The sequence below is a fragment of the Felis catus genome, chromosome X (genome assembly GCF_018350175.1).
Source record: "Felis catus isolate Fca126 chromosome X, F.catus_Fca126_mat1.0, whole genome shotgun sequence".
NCBI lineage: Eukaryota > Metazoa > Chordata > Mammalia > Carnivora > Felidae > Felis > Felis catus.
The window spans coordinates 17,831,784-17,854,102 of NC_058386.1; the positions used below are offsets into that span (position 1 = coordinate 17,831,784).

Genomic DNA, 22,319 nt, shown 5'->3' on the forward strand with positions numbered 1-22,319 from the left:
TGATGGTTCAGAGCCTGGAGCCTGTTTCCGATTCTGTGTCTCCCTCTCTCTCTGCCCCTCCCCCGTTCATGCTCTGTCTCTCTCTGTCCCAAAAATAAATAAACGTTGAAAAAAAAAAGAAATTATAACATATACACTTCATAGTACAATTGCAGATTATCAGGGATAAAGAGAAAAATATTTTAAAAGCTACAGAGAGACTAAAGACAAATTGTAACAAATGAGAGAGTAGCTACAGTTGTCTTAAGAGTAGCAATAAATGCTAAAATAAATCAAATATATTCAAAGTGCTGATGGAAAATTAATTTCAACCCAGTATTCTATGCCCAGCTAAGCTATTATTCAAGAGGGAAGGATTTTTATATTTTCAGACATAAAAATCTCAGAGTTTCGTACTCACAGTCTGTTATGAAAGAACTTCTAAAGGATATAGTTAAGCATGAACCTGGAAGAAGGATGATCTGAAGCTAATAAGAAAAATACAAAAATAAAATATAAATTTTCACTGTCAGGAGAAAAGCATTCATCATCATGAAAGCAAAGATTCCAGGCCTCTCTCACTCACCCTCTCTTTTTTTAGTTATAGCATCTTATATGATCTGCTGTATTAGGCATTATAGTTATGTGTCTGTTCTTAATGTCATGCTTATTTTAAATTTTTCATGATGTCATTAGAAACAAAAAAAGTGATACCAGTGAAATATTTGTCACTCAGAATGAATATTTCCATCAGTTTTACTAGAAAAGACTACACAAGATTATAAATTTGCACCTCAGGAGTGCTTAATCACACTTGCTGATGATATGATAAAACCTTCACTGTCAGGAACTTATTTATGCATATGAACAATGAACAGTTTTTAATATAAGTTTGTAAAGACTCTTTTGATTATGAGGCTGTTTCAGGAGTCCCCAAGATCACACACATTCACTAGAAAGACTCATGAGAGTCAGCATGTAGTTCTGCCCACAGCGAAGATTTACAGCAGTGACACAGCAAAGATGTATAGTCAGAGCAGCAAAGAAAAAAGACATCTATGAAATCTGGAGAAATCTATGTGCAGGCTTCCTATGCTCTTTCCTTGTGACAGATCATGCAGAGGGCATTCTCACCCAGGCAGCAAAAATGCGGTCACGTGTATAGTGTCTCTGCGAGGGAAGCACATTAAAGACTCAGCACTGAGGGATTGTATTGGGTTGGTCACGTACACATCCTCTGTCTAGCAACTAGAAAACTATAGATTCCTGAAAGGAAAACAGGTGCTTAGTCCATGGGTGGGCAAAACCGTCTTATTGCTTAGTGAATCTCATGTCATTTTAGGGAACTGTTTACCAGCCAAGTTCCCAGATGGCACCTGAGGGTCAACCTTGCAAGCAGGCTCTTCTAAGATAGCAGCCTCAAACCTGCTGTATTAACCTTTTCTGCAGAGACCTATTTCCTTAGCTGTAGTTTTCATTGTTTTTCTTATGACTTTCAAGAGCATATACAGTTGACCCATGAACAACACGTGTTCACTTATATGTGAGCTGCGTGGATCCACTTATATGTAGATTTTTTTTCAATAAATAGGAAAAAAATTTAGAGATTTGTGACAATTTGAAAAAACTCACAGGCAAACCACATTGCTTAGAAACACTGGAAAAAAATAAGAAAAAGGTATTATTGTAAGAATGCAATATATAATACATATAACATACAAACTATGTGTTATTTGTCTATTCACATTATTGATGAGACTTCTGGTCAAGAGTAGGCTATTAGTTAAGTTTGGGGGGAGCCCATAGTTATAGTGCCCCTAACCCCACATTGTTTAAGGGTCTACTGTACTTCAGTTAATTTTTTTACTTTAGAAAATGTCTAATCACTTGGACAAATAATAAAATCTCTCAAGATAATTTCATTGTTATATATATATATATATATAGTATATACAAAAGACATCTATGGCTTTGTTTATTTGAATGTTGCATAAATCTATATTGTGTACGTATGAGTTCTTGGGTTTCAACAATATGTACACTGTAATCACAATCAGTATGAATATATATTTATGGGGAAAGAAAAGATAATATTATTAAAAAGAAATCCTAGAAAGCATAAAATACGTTTTTGTATAGATTTTAAAATAGACCTCTATGGGGCGCCTGGGTGACTCAGTGGGTTGAGCGTCCAACTTTGGCTCAGGTCATGATCTCATGGTTCGGGGGTTCGAGCCCCGCATCGGGCTCTGTGCTGGCAGCTCAGAGCCTGGAGCCTGCTTCCGATTCTGTGTCTCCCTCTCTCTCTGCTCCTCCGCCACTCATGTTCTGTCCTTCTCTCAAAAATAAATAAACATTAAAAAACTAATAATAAAATAAAATAGACCTCCAGGATCTAAGGAATAGCATGCAAAAGGCATAGGAGGTACCTTCTATAATTCAGTTCTTTCAAGCTGTCTTTTGTCCATGTAGCTTCCTAAAAACAAACCACCCCATCTTTGTCATTTTTAAAAATTATTAGCCATAAGATTATAATGACTACTTGTGGAAACACAAAAAGAAAATAACCAATCAGTAATTTTACAGCTTAACAATTTAGGGGAAATCACGATATGCAAGTTACCTTTACTTAAGCACACTACCCTGAGTTATTATTTTGGAGCAAAGTGCACTCAGGAAAATCAACACAGCATAATGAGTTTTATCTTTTATGTTTTCTCTGAAAAATTGATTATGAATTTCCATAGCCATGTATCCTGCAAAGTTTTGTAAACACACGCACACACATACCACGTGCATACATGTTTCTATTGCTTTGACACTTGGGTGATTATTTCAGGGTTATGCTGTACATCAGCAAATTATATGCTATTTACCTTTAGGACTGGTATCCACCCATAATACCATATTCATGAGAATTAAGTAAACCATATGCAAAACAAGAAAATTGCTATTGTAAGTAGAATGTTATCTTATGGACAAAGATACCAAACAAGAAAGTATGTCACAGAATACAAATGTGTTGTATAAAACCAAGACAAGTGAATTTTATGTAAGCAAAATCCAATTACCCCTTACAGGCATACCTTTGTAAAGAAAAGAAGATTCTAGGTACCTAAAATTCATTTCAAAGGAGTATCTATGAATTGAAATTACACATGTTATCTCTATACTCTGTTAGCTAGCTAATCATATGAACACAATTAACCTTATTATACCAGTGAACAACAATGTAGCTTAGCATCTGACTTAGTATCTGACTGGAACCAGTGATTTATAGTCATTGAAAGCTAGACCAGTCAATACAGCTGTGGGTTTTTCTATTAAGACATTAAGCTTTTCTTGTAGTTGGCATGGAGTAGACAGGCAGGTTTAACTGATTTAACAGGCAGCTAAACTGCCTATTTAGCTAGGCAAGTATGATGGAGAGAGCATGGCTCAAGGGAATGATTATAATGGTATCTCATGATAACTGAGAAAAAAGAAATAATAAAGTCACAAAAGGGTGGCAAGGTTAATGAAATGGATGCCTCAATGAAAATTTGCTAAAAATTACTGGGTTGGAACTATTGGGCTACATAAAATGTAGGTAATAGAAGCAGTGGTTGGAGTCTGCTTAAGATAACAAACATTGTCAGAAGGATGGGTAGCTGAGGAGAGAAGTAAAGATCATTGGAGATGAGGGACTGAGGAGCCAGGGTACTGACATCACTTACATGAAGATTAGTTACCAGTAATAGCGACAGAAGTAGGTGTGAGAAGAAAATATTGATTCAAGTGCTGCAGTATTTAGCAACTGAGGGGGAGTGCCTAGGAGGATCAGTAGGTGCTGGTGGCTTATGGAAGAGAATGAACTTCAAAATAACAAGTGGTAGTCATATTTGCCTGACTATTTCATAAGACTTTCTGAGAATCAATTGAGATATTGCCTGAGAAAACACAATAAATCCCTTAAAAAGGGGTAAAAAGTAGTACTGTGTTTATATAAGAGCCCTGAGTTTCACCACTGCTTTATGCCCTGATTTGTCTACCTACAAAAGAAAGACAGTGATAATAACCTGTCCTGCTTCATGTGAGATTAGAAAGTTAATTGCCATGATATATATGAATTTGTTTTGAGTCTTTGGAAACAGAAAATGCTTTCTCTGACCTGGGTTCAGAGTCATCGTTCAACTCTTGAGAGTTCTTAGCAGCATGTTAGCACTGTGGATGGCATCCTGAGTATCAAATAACATTCTTCCATATCTTGGATTTCAGACATTTCAGCAGTCCTCTCTGCAGCACAAATCAAAGAAGAAAAACAAAGGTAAGGAAAGGAAGTGAAATGAAATATAGAGCTGCTTATTTTGCACCGTGATAGTCACCAGCATACTTTGCCCATCCTCTCTTGCCTGAGACCATTGTGGTTTGCAAGAGCACAGCTCCCTAGTAAGAGCTGCGAAGACCAGCTCCTCCTTCAATTGTGATGCTAGGGGTACCTTTTACAATAAATGGTCTCAACAGGGTTTGACACTGGGATTACACAATTCTGATTACATTGCATGTCACTTATCTGGGGGGAGGAAGGTATTAAAGATTTCCATAGTTTTCTCTTCTGATACAATGTAAAAATAAGAATTTTTAAGGTTGTTAAATACCCAGACTTATTTTAATGAGCTATAGATTAATCTTCTACCTTCACACTTGTATAAAATTAAAAGAGCACTTTTACCTACTATTATTTTTAGGTCCTATAGCTGGCAAGAGCAAAAGACGAATTTCATGCAAAGATCTTGGACGAGGTGACTGTGAAGGTTGGCTTTGGAAAAAGAAAGATGCAAAGAGTTATTTTTCACAGAAATGGAAGAAATATTGGTTTGTCCTTAAGGATGCATCTCTATATTGGTATATTAATGAGGAGGTAAGATAAAACATATTTTTCTCTGATCCACTTTCTATCTTTAACCCAAAGAATCACCATTTTGAGACTTAGATTTTCAAATCATATAACCACCTTAATGCTAATCCAGGAGAGTGCCACTAGTTATTTTTTAATCTGCCTTCTTAAAATGATTGCATTTTGGGAGTTCTGGAAAGATAGTTGTCTCAATTATTCTAATGTGGCAGCCTATATGAAACAGACAAAATTCTGTGTATCTAATTAGAAATATCAAACTAATTCCAGCAATAGCTTAACTAAAAGGATTATACATGGAAATTTGAAATAGATTTTTAAATGTCTCACTTTTGTTCAAAGTTTTCTATTTTTTTCTGTTTGTTTTTGGAAGATGTCCTCTAATAATTTAAGTAAATTAATATTGCATGAACTTATTTGTTTTTCTTAAAGAATATGTGAACTAGAAGACTAGTTTTGAAAATCTGCAAGTATTCATTTGACCCAATTGAGGGATGGGGATAGGGATGGGGAGTATATATAATATATTTAAATTGTTCTTATATATGTTCTCTGTTTCATTTGTAGTAAACAAATCTTTATTCAGAGTAGTTATATTATAACCTACCACCTATCACAACAGGGGCACAAGAGTATACCTTATTCCTTGATATTTTCTTTGACTCCGCATTCATTTTCACTCTTTTGCCATAGCCATCTGTCAGTTCACCTTATTAAGGTTTTTTTAACAATAATTTCTGTTGTTAACTTGTTTTCTCAAAAAATGTACATAGTTTAATATAGTGTGCTGACTAGTCTTACAGAAATACTATTATGTTAAGGTATTCATCAGTTTGCATTTGAATATTAATTTTTGAAATATAATTTAACAATATAATTATGCTTACGATTATAACATAAAATATGTAGAGGAGTTATGTTTGTTATGGTTTAGAGAATAAAATTAACCCACCTGAATTACTATGCATCAATTTCCTCATTTGCAAAGAGGGAGAGTAATAATGGAGCCGAGCTCACTGGGCTATCATATGGATGAAAAGAATCAATTCATGTAAAGCCCACTTAGAACAATGCTTGGCATACATTCAATACTCACTAAACATATGCTATTAGTAATACTTTTCAAATTGACCTCTAATTTCATTTGTAAAATCTCAAATTAATCTTTCGCTGTTTAATACAAATGCCTATATTATATAAAAGGATTTGGTTATTTTCTGCACTTTTGATATTATTTGTGCCAATCACATAATTACCTACAAAATCTTCGATTTCACTAAGTCTATCTTATTTTAGATATAGAAAACAATTTTACCAACATTTTCATTTAACATATATCAAATACTTTTTATATGCCAATCAAGTATTATCCAAATATAGCCTCTGTTTCCCTTTATTTTAAGGTCACTTGTAGATTTCTCTGCTGTATGCTATATCATATTCTTTCAAAGTTCAAGTGATTAAAAACTGAGGCCCTTTTTTATTGAACAGTTGCTAAGTTTCGATCAGAGGTATTACTGTGTTAGCCTTGTGAGAAGTGAGTGAATAATTCCCTAGTATACACTGTAAGAATAACTTAGTGTGATTTTTTAGGAGAAATCTCTCATCACATCATTATGGGAAGATTGTATCTATCCCCCGAAATATTTTAAATTGTTTGAAATATAGAATTTTTAAGTTAAAAGACATCAAGGTTGACATAACAGAAATCAAAGTTGAAAGAGATTTGAGACTATTGTGTTTATTTACCAAGATTGGAAGAAAAAAATACTCAAATACTAAAAAAATATTGAAAAAGTTATAATACTCTCTTTTTTATGACACATTTCAGTCACTATCAGTAATATCATATTTTTATTAAGTTTTACATTTATACATACACGCACACTAAAAGAATGAGAATCTGTATTTTTTTTTTTTAAGCTTAGCAGATGGGGGTGTAACCTCACTTGAACTTGTTATATAAGGAGCCATTAACTGATACAGCACAGATCAAAAAGTTTGGGAGAATAAAAGTCTGAGGAGTTTGGTCATGAGCATGAAAAGGACAACAATGAAAGGATTTAGCCAAGGGTAGTCTTAGCCTACTTGGAATAATTTGTATCTAACATAAGATTTTGGATAATTCTCCTATCTTGTTTTTCCATCCCACGTTAGAGAGAGGAAGATTTTAAGGATTTCATTCAATTTTCCAAGTGGAAAATGATCTTTATATATATAGCATGTATACCAAGCTAGATATTTGAAGATAAAATCAACTTATTTCATTTATAAAATCTGGACTATACAACATATTTAATTCAGGTTTGATAAAGGATTTTTTGGAGACAGAAAAGGAATTGAATTAGTAAACATCCATATATTTTACATATGAACATTAAAAGTGACAGAAAATTGTGAATGGTGAATGTGGACTGAAGTTATTTTTATACGTTATAAAAGTATATATACATTCTGGTGAGAAAATTACTCATAAATCATGTTTCATTTTGAAAATTTAAATAGTTTTCTATCTTCATTCTAATATAAAAAGGATTTTTCAGAATTTCTGTGTGTATCTTAATTTGTACTATTCTAAATGTTCAAAATATATCTTGTTTAATGGAATATAACAAGTAAGAGTAGAACTCTAATCTCTAAAATGTCAAATTTAAGACATTAAGTAAAAAAATTTATTAGTTTATATTTTTAAGGTATAGGTCTATAGTATTATCAGCTTCAAACCTATGTGTATAACACCCTGAACAAGATTGTTGCCTCTTTAGGATGAAAAGGCAGAAGGATTCATCAGTCTGCCCGAATTTAAAATTGACAGAGCCAGTGAATGCCGCAAGAAATAGTAAGTTGATTTATTTGGGGAGAGGGAGAGAAGGGAAGGGTGTTTGTTTTGTTTTTTTTTTTATTTCTAGCTTTTAAATCATGGGTCACTTCTCTAATGCTTTCAAATTGAGGTAAAAACAAAACAGTTTTATGAGCAGAAAATTGAATTTTTTACTGATTTCTGTCATCATGGCATAAGCATTATATATGTGAATTCAGGTTAGATGTTGAGGTAATTTTATCTATAAAAATTATTTGGTTCTAACTTATTTTCCAATTTGAAATAAAATAAATATACTTTGTTTCCTTTTGCAGTGCATTCAAAGCCTGTCATCCTAAAATCAAAAGCTTTTATTTTGCTGCTGAGCATCTTGATGATATGAACAGGTAAAGTGTTACTAAAATTTCAAAGTACTTAGAAAGTCAGTTAGGCTTAGAATTCTAAGTTTTCCATATTAATGCTTAGAGAATAATGTCACTGTGGTACATCAGTTTAAAATAAAATGGACTCAGGCATTGCTGCATGTAGCCATACCTAACTTCAGAGAACAGCATTTTAAAAGTCAAAATAAACTTGTTGACTGTTTACCAGGTTTACCAAAAATATGCCTGAGTCCATATATAGACCAAAAAAATCCACTGTAAAAAATAAAAGATTTTTTTAGAAGTCCATTTCAAGATATGTCTTCAGGGATGCCTGGGTGGCTCAGTCAGTTGAGCATCCGGCTTCAGCTCAGGTCATGATCTCACAGTTTTTGAGTTCCAGCCCCATGTTGGGCTCTGTGCTGACAGCTTAGAGCCTGGAGCTTGCTTCAAATTCTGGGTCTCCCTCTCTCTCTGCTCCTTTCCCGCTCATGCTCTGTCTCTCTCTCTCCTTCAAAAATAAATAAAAACATTAAAAAAAAATTTTTAAAGATATGTCTTAAAATGTATTCCCACGTGGAGGGAAAAAAAAAGATACTCACCAAAAACCTGACTCTTCCAAGTGCTGGGTATTCATGACATAACATCCATCTCAATTATTTAGTCCTAAACAAAGTTAATATTTCTTTCTGTAACCTTTCTTCTATCACTGAACAAGGTTATACAGCCAAGTGATTAGATGGCTGCATGGTTGGGGCGCCTGAGTGTCTCAGTCGGTTAAGTGTCGAACTCTTGATTTCAGCTCAGGTGATGCATGATCTCATGGTTTGTAGGTTCATGCCCTGTGTCAGGCTCCACACCAGCAGCACAGAGCCTACTTGGGATTCTCTCTCTCTTTCAAAATGAATGAATAAACTTTAGATGGTTGGCTACATGGTCATTTGGACCTGTGGGGGGAAAAATATATGTATGTGTATATATAAATTTCCATCATCTACAACATTCTGCTTCAGATTTCCCACTTTAGCATTTATGAATTTGATTCTTCCTTTTCCTTCCTTTCCCCTCTCTCTTTTCTAGATTTATAGAAATTACGTTTAAGATTCAGATGTTTCCTTTTTACAGGTCTTTAGCAGGCAGTACATATTACATACATAACTTGCCAACAGTTAGGGAGAGGCAGCACAGCATAGTGATTTAGAGAATAGACTTTGGAACCAGACTGTCCAAATCCCAGATCTCACACTTACTAGCTGTGTGATCCTGGATATAGAACTGGACCTCTTTATGCCAGGTATTGACCCCTTGAAAAATGGACATAATAATAATCTCTACCCAAACGACTTTTGTCGGGAGCAAATGAGCACACATAAAGGGCTTACAACAGTCCCTGCTCAATTATAAGTGCTATGTAAATGTTTGCTAGCAATGTATATCCCTTTCATATATTTTGGGCTTTTGCCCCCATTTACCTTTCTTTATGTGTCTCAAAAAAATTAGTATCCAGATATTTTTAAGCACAAAATTGAGCAACTTTATAAATGTACTTGAGCACACTAAATGAACACTTAATATGCTTTTATAAATGATCTTGGTGTTTTGACACTTGGGAATACAGGCATGGTTTGTCCTAAAGCAAGGATATGAATACAAGGAAATTGCAAACAAAAGTGTTGAGAACACTTGATAAAATGTTATATTATTAATAAGGGAACTGAGTCTTTCTTGTACTTCCCAAAATCTTCTTTTGATGTATATTACCATTCTTGACATTTCACACTAGGCAATTGGAATTTGGAGAGCTTTTTCTCCTTAATTTGTTCTCAAAATGAAAATGTTTATTCACATGTTCATGGGGTAAGGAGAAGTTGTGATACTCTATTTTTTGTTTTAATAATTGTATAATTCTACTGTTCTAGTTATTCACTATTTATTTTATCACATGTTGAGCACAGTGCCTTTGGGATGAATATGAGGGGTTTACATCATGACCAAACAGAAAATAAGTGGTAAAAATGAGCATTATCCTATTTTACAAGATGGATACACTAGAATACAACCATCTCTAAGAATTAACATGATTTAATTATTCATGAAACATGCTAATCATGGTCTTTTTATGAAGTACGAAACCATGCCTGGTCTCTACCTGCCCTGTGTTAGCAATAACTTCAAAAGTGTGTCATGTCACTGCTCTTCCCTAATAATCCTGTAGATGTATCTGATTCAGGATATCATAGAAGCTAAAGCAAACCCATTTTGTTGTTTTTGTTGTTTTTTCTAAGCAATGAGTCAAAGTGAAAATGTGAAACTGATCAAATATGTCATCTCCACATCATACATTTAAAAGTGCTGTTTTGTGTAAGCCTTGCTATGGTGCACTAGAAACTTCAGAATTAAATTGTCCTGAAATACTGAATTTTTTTTTAACTTTAAGTATAATGGACTTTTATATTTTTCTTTTTCTTTTTTTTTATAATCATATTCCCAATGTCTACTTTCAATAGGCAAGTTCTTAAAAATTACTTGTTAATAGACAGGAGGGACTCAGTGCTGTAAATAAATAGAGGATTAGAGGTTGGGAGAGATCCCCTCCAAAGATTTTGTTCAGGAACCTGATTGTTACTTAACAGCAAGATAATTTGGGTGTTGGTTCATGCTATATATAATCTTTTAAAGGAATGTACCTAAGTCTTCAGAGATTTTATATTTATGATATTATAATTATGCTAATCATAGATATAAGCTTTATCTGGTTATTTCTTAATTTCCAAAAAACTATCATATACATTTTAAAAATATAGTGCAAGTTTTGACAAGAGATATAAAGTAAATTTAATTACATGTACCTGTATATACCCAAATATATGTATGTATATACATATACCCAGATATATGCATATATATATACATATATATGTATACATATACACAAGCATGAAATATTTAAATCTCACCTTCTATTTTTTGACCAACTGTAAGTTTGATTGTGAGGTAATTTGCAAAAATACTTTGGAGGCCCCCCCACCATCCATCTGTTTCCTCCTCAGAAATGAGCATTAAAACATGAAAAAAAAATTTTTGCCAGTCTTTGTGAAATCTGTGGGAAGAAAACAAAATATCATGTTTCTCAAGTATTCTGAGACTTATTTACTGAATTCATTTGGCCTATATATTCCTTATTATGTCAGCACTTAGGTCTTTATAATTGTGAGGATTCACTCATTTCTATTTGGTAATTACTCTTTGGACATTTTTCCCATAGTTTGTACTCATTTTTTTCCTCTCAATACATTATTCTTTGTTAGTTATTGATGGCTTCATGGGAAGGCTCAATATCCCCTTACCTATATTGTCTTGTTTTAAAGCATCAGTGACAGGATAAGGTGCTGAATGTGGACCTCATATCAAAGCCCTTCCCCATCACTGAATTCAGTGCTTGTATCCCTAACCACCTTTTCTTAAATTAACCGCCCCCCCATCCTTAGCACCTTTGACTTTCTAATTTTTTACGTTGCTATTTTTGTAAATGGCACTTGACACTACTTGACATATGTTTATTTGTATCCCTGTTTATTATCTGTTGCCCTCACCCTCACTATCCTTGGAACTTAGAATAACAGTACCTTGTAGACATAGGTTCTCAATAAATATTACCTGACTCAGTTAATGCATATGTATCTGCTGTTTATAATGGCCTATAAATACCAAATTATACTGCAGCAAGTATATAGGTAAGCCTCTTCTAGTTGAGGCCTTGAGGACAAGTTTACCGAAGACAGCACCAACGACTGTGTAGTGTTCAGCCTTTTGTGCCTATGCACACTGACCTGAGTTTATCCACATACTTTCTGCAGAGTTTTTATCATGAACAGAATTTTTCTTCCTAAAAGTAGGCTAATTTTTCAATTGTTTTATGACATTTAGCAATTCTGGAACTCATTGAAGGCAGGAATTATGTCTTATTCATTTTTGTGCCCCCAAAACATAGCTCATTGTTCAGCATATAGCAGGCACTTAGTAAATTTGTTGAACTGAAAAATCAAAGAAGCCTTTTTCTTAGTTTCCTAATTCATCTCATAAAGACCTCATTGTTCTTTAAACTTCTGACAAAATGAAATTTCAGTGATATTTTTTATAATAGTCAATATGAGGGGTTCTCATCGTTAAGCATTTGCCTTCGGCTCACAGTTGGTGAGTTCAAGTCCCACATTGGGTGAGCTTGAGCCCCGCTTCAGGTGAGCATGATCCCCGCTTCAGGTGAACACGAGCCCCACTTCAGGTGAGCATGATCCCCGCTTCAGGTGAACACGAGCCCCACTTCAGGTGAGCATGATCCCCGCTTCATGTGAGCTCACGCCCCGTTTCAGATGAGCTCCAGTCCCGCTTAGGGTAAAAAAAAAAAAAAAAAAAAAAAAAAGACAAAAAACAAAAAAACACAAGCCCCAAGTGAGTCCCACTTCTCTCTCTCTCTCTCTCTCTCTCTCTCTGTCTCTCTCTCTCTCTGTCTCTCTGCCCCTTGCACAGTTGCGCTCTCTCTCTCTCTCTCTCTCTCTCTCTATTTCTCTCTCTCTCAGAAAAAAGGAGGGGGGGGCACCTGAGTGGCTCAGTCAGTTAAGCATCAGACTCTTGATCTCAGCTCAGGTCATGATCTCACAGTTACTGGGATTGAGGCCCACATCCTGCTTTGTGCTTGGAATTCTCTCCCTCTCTTTCTGCCCTTCTCCCCTGCTCACGCTTTCTTTCTCTTTCAAAATAAATGAATCAACATTAAAAAAAAGAAGCACTGGGTGTTGTATGTAAGCCAATTTGACAATAAATTATAATAAAAAATAAAAAATAAAACAATGTCTAGGTTTATCTATATTAAAAAATAATAGTCAATTTGAGGTACTTCATTAAAATTCACTAATATATGTTCCTGTAGTACTGTTATCATCATTTTCACCCCCAAAGCGCCAGGCACATCTTTCCTAAGAGTGCTAAGATTTGTCTTGTAGTACAAATTCAACCCCATTCTCACTACAAATGACCTATAGACTAAATTTCAATTTTGACCTTTTTACTAAGAATAGAGTCATTTTTTAAAGGTTACTCATCATGAAGTTGACTTATTAACTTATAATTTGTAATTTTTTGGAGTGGCTGTATACTATGCTACTGAATTTATTTGTTCAATCTTTATTTTATTTCCTTTATGTTCCACTTCCTTCTTCACTTCCCCAAAATACTTGAGGTGATAATTACATTGTAGGCTTTCTCAAAATAAAGTTGGGTTTTAGGTGACTTACTATTAACATTGAAGTTTAAATTTCCATGGATGTGATTTTGTCAATTAGAGACACAACTTTCCTCCCTTTCCAAGATATTCTAACTATCTGTTGCACAGTTAATACTACTGGGCATAAATGATGAAATATATGAGTCACTGAAAAAAGCATCATCTTTCATTTGACACAGTAGATAAGCTCTTGGGAGAAAAAGTTCTCAAACAATTTTTTCTTAAAAATATATCTTGATCAGATTATTCCACAGTTTAATGATGTTAACTATAGTATTGATTCCAAACTTGAGGTAGTTTGGAAGAGGGGTTTTTCCTCAATTTCTGATTTAGGAAATTATATATGGATCATACCTCAGAATAGGCTAATGGGAAATTGTCAGGTTAATTTAAAGATTTTGTGATTTGATCATCTGGTACAGTATAAAGAGCTGGAATAACTAACACAGGGAGAGACCTGGTGGAACAAAAGATAGAGATTAAAACACTGGAAATAGCATCACTACTGAGAGAGGAAAGAACTAAGATTTATTTTTAAGTTACTATTGTTCATGGAAATAAGTTTTTAAGATCTAAATAGAGGTTAAAATTGTATTTGCTCATTTGGTCTTTAGAAAACAAATTGTATTTAGAGACAAATTTCCAAAGTACTCCCAAGATGTGTTTCCCCCTGGAACATTAAACTTAAATAACTTTCATCAAAACTAATACTTCATAGTGAAATTTATTTTGACTGGCGAGGTCCATAACTTTTTTTCTCATCAGTATATATTATATTAAAAGAGCATTTGTTCTGAAGAAACAAACAGCAGAAATATTTGGACTGCTTCTAAATTTGGAGCAACAGAATTGATAGGGCTCCGATCATCTTAAAACCCTCTATATTACATATATTTACAGGTTTGCTTAAGACTTTTCTATCGAAATATCATCTGTAGTGTGGCAGCAATTTATACCACAGCAAATTATACAGCTCATTGAAAGCTCGATGTGTCAAGAATAGCAAAGAACACATCTTTTATGTAGAATTATCTCATATATTCTTAAACATTTTAAAATAAACATTTTTATTAAGTTTTAAATTTTAATTCCAGTATAGTTAGCATACAGTGTTACTTTCAGGCGTACAGTATAGTCATTCAACAATTCGGCACATTACTCAGGAATCATCACAACAAGTGCCCTCCTGAATCCCTATTACCTATTTTACCCATCCTCCCACTCACCTCCCCTTTGGTAACCATCAGTTTGTTCTCTACAGTTAAGAGTCTGTTCCTTGGTTTGTCTCTCTTTTTACCCACTTCATTCCTTTTGTTTCTTCAATTCCACATAGGAGTGAAATTATATGGTATTTGTCTTTCTCTGACTAACTTACTTCATTTAGCATAATATACTTTAGTTCCATCCATGCCGTTGCACATAGCAAGATTTCATTCTTTTTTATGGCCGAATAATATTCCATTGCATATATACCACATCTTCTTTATCCTTAAAATAAATATTTTTTAAAAGTAAAATATACGAGGGGCGCCTGGGTGGCGCAGTCGGTTAAGCGTCCGACTTCAGCCAGGTCACGATCTCGCGGTCCGTGAGTTCGAGCCCCGCGTCGGGCTCTGGGCTGATGGCTCGGAACCTGGAGACTGTTTCCGTTTCTGTGTCTCCCTCTCTCTCTGCCTCTCGCCCGTTCATGCTCTGTCTCTCTCTGTCCCAAAAATAAATAAACGTTGAAAAAAAAATTTAAAAAAAAAAAGTAAAATATACGAAATTCAATTGCAGTGTTACTGATTTTAATAGTTGTTTTTTCAGGTGGCTTAACAGAATCAACATGCTGACTGCAGGATATGCAGAAAGAGAGAGGATTAAGCAAGAACAAGGTAAAGGAATTTTTTTTTTACAGTTCTGGGGTTTTTGTTTTGTTTTGTTCTGCTGTTATCCTATACAGTGATTCACTACTATCAGTTAAGTGAAAATGCATATATCAGGCTGTAGTTATTTTTCTTTTTTGCACTTTGAATCCAAACCATACCATCTTAAAGGTGAGGTTTAGTAAATTAAACAGAGGGGGAATAAATTCTAAAATTTTTGGAGCAGCTGATGTGGAGTTTGTTGCTGTCTCTCTCAGTCTGTTTCCAATGGAGGACAAAAATATTACAAATTTAAAAATCTGTAATTGGTCCTAAATATCGACTAGAGTCCAGGTCCTTGTTGGTGAGGTTTTTTTTTTTTTTCTGTTTAGTGGTGTCATAGACATTTAAGTGGACTTTTATGCAAAGAGCTCAGATGGATGGTTCCTCCTTCCATAAATTATCTCAATTGGTTATGTTCTTCAGTTCTGTTACTCTGTAATTCTGTGATCTTATGGATCTTGCCTCAGTATTGACCTCAGATATACAAAACACAATGTCATTATACAGATTTAAATTTTAATGAAAGCTGTGGTCACCATTCTGAAGTTGCTTTACATTTCCAAAAAGTGTTTATTGTATATCCCTTGGAAGCATCAACAGTTTTTGGAAATCTTTTGAGGCTTCCTAAAGCTAAAAGAATTCTACAGATTTATATATATATATATATATATATATATATATATATATATATATATATATATATACACAAACTTATTTCTAGTTGTGTCTCCAGTGGGCATAAACTATTTGTTTATGTGGAAATTCTAAAAACCTTGTGTTCCCTCTCCAAGTAAAACCTCAGCCAAAACTTTTCTAAACATCTAAAAGCTGAAGGTTAGAGATATCTAAAGTAGATATCCAGATCCCAAAACCAATCTGTCAGCAACTGTTTAGGGCAGGGGTTGGGAAACTTTCTGTGAAAAGCCAAATAGTTAATATTTTAGGCTTTTCAGGCCCATAAGATTTCTGTCTAAACTACTCAAATCTGCTGTTATAGTATGAAAGCAGCTGTACACACATGAGGATTCTGACTGGGCTGTAATAAAGCTTTACTTATGGACAGTGAAATGAAATTTCATATCATTTTTTACATTTCAAAAAATTATTCTTCCTTTGATTTTTTTACCATTTAAAAATGTAAAAACTGTTCTTGATCTACAGACCATATAAAAATAGGCAGAGAGCCTCATTTGGCCTGCAGGCCACAGTTTACCAACCCCTGGTTTAGAGCCATGGGTGAGGGAATGGCGATGACTAAGGCAGTGAAGGGTGAGGACTTAGGGTAGGAAGATTTCAAAGAAATAGCAAAACATGGTTCCTGCCAATAGGAATATATCATCTTGTTGAGGATATCAAAGATACACACTTGAGGGGCACCTGGGTGCCTCAGTTGGTTGAGCCTCCAACTCTTGATTTCGGCTTAAGTCATGTTCTCGTGTTCGTGGGTTCTCACCTGGCATCCGGCTCTGCGCTGACAGTTCAGAGCCTGCTTGGGATTGTCCCTCTCCCTCTCTGCTCCTCCCCACTCAAGCGCTCTTGTGCACACATGCTCTCTGAAAATAAATGGGTAAACATTTAAAAAAAGATACACACTTGAAATTGCTTAAGAAAAATTGAAGAGCAGCAGAAAAAAAATTAAAGAACAACATAAAGTCAATCACTACTAATGGTTGCACAATGTGAAACTGATTTTTTAAAAATTTGCTAAGTGGATGCAAAATTTTTTTAAAAACCTGGGAAAGAGGCAGAATTAATGAGGAAATAACTTGCTGGAGAAGTTGATCAGTGAGGCTGATGTAAAGTCAGCAGTAGAGAGAAAGAGAAGATATTTTATTCAGTATGAAGTGTTTCTGTGTAAGGCCTTCAACTAGCACACTGATTGACTTAAGGTGAAATAGGCGCCCATCCTGCCTGAAATTACACTGAATTCTAGTAGAAAAGATCCTCTTAATAATAATACAGAAAATGAAATGTAAGAAAGTACAAATCAAGTTCTGTGGAAATTAAGCTGGAGAGATTGCTTCCAGGAAGGGAGTGGGAAAGGCTTTATGTTGACTCCATTATTTGAACCTATTCTCACAGGATGAGAATGAAGTAGATAGGAAGTAACAAAAAGGGGCGCCTGGGTGGCTCAGTTGGTTAAGCATCTGACTTCGTCTCAGGTCATGATCTCGCAATTCATGGTTCAAGCTCTGCATCAAACCATGAACTCTGGTATCAACAGAGCCTGGAGCTTGCTTTGGATTCTGCGTGTCCTCTCTCTGCCCCTCCCCTGCTCGTACTCTCTTTCTGTGTTTCAAAAATAATAATAAATGTCTAAAAATTAGAAAGTGACAAAACATTCCTGTGAGTGGAAGCAGCATGGATACTTCCACAAATAATGAGGAAACAATCTCCATCAAATCAGGGTGCACAGGTGAATCCCAGCCAGGACTATGGGGTGTCAGGCCAGTTATTAAGCCACATTTGTTCAGTGTTAAAAGTTTACTTAAGTTTATTTAAACTTTTCATACTTCAACTTAATTTATAGGCCTAAAATTGTGTTAAGACTACTAAAAAATCTGTTAGCCTTCCTTCTCACATTTTTTAAAGGCATAAAAAAAACTGTATTTTATAGGTGCATATAGGTTTGTTTCTGATTTTTTTAAGATGCAAAAATTAAAAGTATAGACAGTATACTGATAGGAAATGAATCTTTGAAAAACTCGGTTTGCATAAAGAAGGAATCTTGAATTCTCAAGCTTAACTTTCTTATTTTGAAGTTTAGCATGGTCTTTATTTTAGTTAATTTTCTTTGTACGTGGTATTATATAGCCATATATCATTATGGATTAAGGAACTGGTAAGTTATACCGTACATACAGGTTCCAATAAGTATTCAATGCATGGATTCATGATGCGCTGGTCTGGCATGTGAGTGCATATTTTAGTACCTTCTGCAGTAGTAGACCATCACTGGCAGAAGCTTATAATAGTTAACAAGTCACATCTCCCTTGCTAGCACAATGCAACCAGAATATCTGAAATAATTTGGTTTTCCACGTAGAGTGTGTATTTCTCAGGCACTCTAACATAGGTCAGAAACATAATAGACTTCCTACCTTCTGCATTATGTCTCATGGTATTCTATACAGAAAACAACTGTATGCATGTGTCTACTCCACACTGCTGTAGAATTATTTGACATCTTCCGAGTACTGTTCTCAGTACTGAAGTTAAGCTTCATACAAAATATAGGTGGTTGAGGGTTGGGAATATTTCACAAACATGCAAAGGAGTAACTCCAAAACACTGTTTTTATTTAAATATCCATTGCAGCTTCAAAGTGACTCTTTCATTGATTTAAATAAAAGTTTAATGAATTAGTATCTTTAGCTCCAGAAGTGTAAAGGATGTGGGCTTCTCTTTCATTATTTGTTGTTGTACTTAGAGAAAACAGGGTTACACTAAATTACATGAAGATCAAAATTTGGCTAATTGCCTATTAATAATTTTTCTATATTTTTCCACGTGCAAGTCAGACATTCATGACACATTATTTTCAGTCACACAATGTCTTCCTAAAGCTTTAATCACATAAAAATGAATGAAATATATTGTATTTTTTGGTAGTTCTAGATGAAAAAGTCATTTTTCTCAAATTATCCTTTTGTTTTTAGTATGAAATTTATTGTCAAATTGGTTTCCATACAACACCCACTGCTCATCCCAACAGGTGCCCTGCTCAATACCCATCACCCACCCTCCCCTCCCTCTCACCCCCCATCAACCCTCAGTTTGTTCTCAGTTTTTAAGAGTCTCTTATGTTTTGGCTCCCTCCCTCTCTAACCTCTTTTTTTCTTCCCCTCCCGCATGGTCTTCTGTTAAGTTTCTCAAATTATCCTTTTGTATCAACATGAGAATAAAGTGGAAATCTTCCTGTTCTACTGATGGCACTATTTATTCATGATTAGTTACATATAATATTGAATATCACTGCAAGACATTAAAAGTATCCATTTATTTTTGCTAAATGGAAAGCTAAGAAAAATAAATTAATTTGCTCATAGAATGAAAATCAAACTCATTTCAGCCTCTTGAGCAAACAATGTGCTTGTAATTTTCCACACAACCCCAAAAGAAGACTGACTGAGTTTTCTATGTAGGTTCTTCTCTGTCACTGCTCTCTCAAAGACCTACAACTTACTGTGAGAAATGAAGTTAATTTACAAAGGGGAATTTCAGTCTTTTATTCGGCAACCCAAATAAGCTATAGATTGATGGTGCTTTTTAGTAAACCAAAAATTACATTAAGTAGTGGACTAGAATTCTCCCTAATGTAGCTGAGGTGGGAAAGCAGAGAGAATCTCCCACATCTGTCACTTGTAGTGATAGCTATAGAGATCTTGATAAAATGGTGACCATCTCCTTCTCAGCATGCTGTTAAGGGTCCCTTGAGGTTCTAATTCCTTGAGACCCCCAAGGTATCAGTACAGAGGTCAAGGAGAAATTCAACACAGGAAATAGTGGGAAAGGTAAGAACAAAGTGATATTGGCAAACCACTGCTTAGGGTTGGGATGGGGTGGTGCTTATTCCATTCACCTCCAGCAATGACTTCCTTATAGTATTTCAAACTCCCACAAAACTGCCTAACCCAGATCCCAGAGCTACAGAATTCACTTTTCATTGCTGGAACTTGCTACAAGAAAAAAAAAACTGATGTCCAAGAAGATAAACACAAGGCATTTACCTCCTCTGTGATCTGGGTCAGACTGTCCTAGAATGCTACCTATAAATCCACCAAAGAAAATCAGGGGTCCTAATATCGAGTGCTTTCAAGGTGCAAAGCACTTGAATATGTATTAACCTTATTTAGTACCCACCCCCACACACACATATACACGACTCTGAAAGTCAGTTATTATTAGCCCCCTTTTACAGATGACAAAACAGACTCTGGTTTAGTAACCATCACAAGAGCACAGAGATGGTAAGTGGTACAACCAAGAATTGAACCTCCATCTGCCCAGGTATATAGTTCATGCTTTTCCCACCATTGTTTGTTGTGTACATCGCTGGGCAACTATATCAATTCATATTTGAGAGGAAGCTTAGTATACTAGCTGTCACCAGCATGATCCATTATAAATACCAGACACAAATTTAGATTAAGTAGTTTCTGCTTACCTTTTAGTCAAAGGGAATAATTAAAATAGGAATAGCATTTTCAAAGTTTTTGTATTTTGAGGCCTGAATGTAATAATCTCCACTGCTAAAGAATTTATTTTCATGATAGCCAGAGTTACAGAACAGCAGGAGGAGGAGGGCTCAAAGCATCATGAATATATGTCAAATTAAACTCTCCCAGTGTGTCATTCAAGAGTCCCAGTGATAGCCCTCCAAGGTTTAGGGCAAGGCTATTTCTTAGCTCAAATCCCAGCTCTACTACTTTCTATTCAGCATATAGTAAGTACTCAATAAATATTAGCTATACTTATTCATAAACACCACAAGGAAAATATATATATATATTATATAATTTTTATATATAAGAATATATATAATTCCTGGGTGGAGAGAGGTTCCTATAAAAGTATGTGCAGCTTGGGGCGCCCGTGTGGCGCAGTCGGTTAAGCATCCGACTTCAGCCAGGTCACGATCTCGCGGTCCGTGAGTTCGAGCCCCGCGTCGGGCTCTGGGCTGATGGCTCAGAGCCTGGAGCCTGTTTCCGATTCTGTGTCTCCCTCTCTCTCTGCCCCTCCCCCGTTCATGCTCTGTCTCTCTCTGTCCCAAAAATAAATAAACGTTGAAAAAAAAATTAAAAAAAAAAGTATGTGCAGCATATAGTAAGTACTCAATAAATATTAACTATACTTATTCATAAGCACCACAAGGAAAATATATATAAATATTACAGTAAAAGATTCCTGGGTGGAAAGAGGTTCCTGTAAAAGTATGTGCCATAGTTTTTTCACCTAAATCTGATTATCAGTTAAGCCTAATGATGGTTCTTTTGATTTAGATTTTTTAAGAATAAAAATGGGTAATACTTACAGGTTTTTCCTCGTAAATCTTATAAGGAATTAACCCAGAGTTAAGAGTGGTTGCGTTATTAGTGGAACGGGTTCTGATTATTGGTCTTTGTGCTGTATTTTACTTAACTAATTTATGTCTCAAAATTTTTTCCTTTCCCTCTTGCCTGAGTTCTGCCAAGTCTAGCGGCTTAGATTTTCTACCCTTTTAAGTAGTTCTAGAAGTTTGGAACTTGCAGCCCACATCAGCAAATTTGCCCTTTTGCATTTGGCAAGAATCAAGATTTGCCATGTGTTTCCAAGTAGAGGTGGGAGTATCGTGTTATAGAGAGTCATGTCAGCATGACTCTGGAAACAGTGATTGTTAGATAACCAGTGAATTGGAGCCAGAAAAGAGAATTGAGAACATTATTTTTGGAGCTGTTTATATCTGTAGAGATCTACAGTTGTATATATATTGCTTTTCTTTGAGTGTTCATCTTTAGGGTAAAATGATACACCTTTAAGAGGCATCATGTGTTATTATTCACTAATTCAAGCATCAGAATAACTTGGCCTGGAATCTAAAGCACCCTAAACCTGATTTGACTTCTGCAGTGTCTTTTTCTTAACTCCTTAAAATTATAGCTATGTATAATTGCATGCTTTATTGGAATTAAGTGATTGTACTCTTCCTTCTTCTTGAACACCCAGCTGAAAATAAAAGTTTGTGGGCCTGGAGTAGTGGGTGCTGTGGAACAGGGTATAGGAGTGGAATTTAAATGTCTTTGTGTTAGCTGGTAGTGTGTGTTCTTGAAAATATGGCTAGAAATATTTAATAGAATGAAAATATGGCTAGAAATATTTAATAGAATGTTGTATCTGTGTGTGTGAATTTACAGATTACTGGAGTGAGAGTGACAAGGAAGAAGCAGATACTCCATCAACACCCAAACAGGACAGCCCTCCGCCCCCTTACGACACATACCCACGACCTCCCTCTGTAAGTTGCCAACAGGAATGGACATTATTTAGCATCAGATTCTTTGACCCAAAATATCCCCATGTAGTGAATTGCACGTCA

General features: G+C 35.1%; 1 protein-coding gene across 6 annotated transcripts in view; it reads left to right on the forward strand.

Annotated features, from left to right (window-relative positions):
* Positions 1–22,319, forward strand: part of CNKSR2 (connector enhancer of kinase suppressor of Ras 2) — a 294,573-nt gene that overhangs the window by 225,484 nt on the left and 46,770 nt on the right. For all 6 annotated transcript variants that reach the window (XM_011291630.4, XM_045051167.1, XM_045051168.1 and 3 more), the window contains 6 exons: positions 4,237–4,285; positions 4,707–4,879; positions 7,639–7,712; positions 8,009–8,080; positions 15,144–15,211; positions 22,138–22,238. In XM_011291630.4, the coding sequence (XP_011289932.1) occupies positions 4,237–4,285; positions 4,707–4,879; positions 7,639–7,712; positions 8,009–8,080; positions 15,144–15,211; positions 22,138–22,238 (537 nt within the window). The remainder of the gene's footprint in view (positions 1–4,236; positions 4,286–4,706; positions 4,880–7,638; positions 7,713–8,008; positions 8,081–15,143; positions 15,212–22,137; positions 22,239–22,319) is intronic.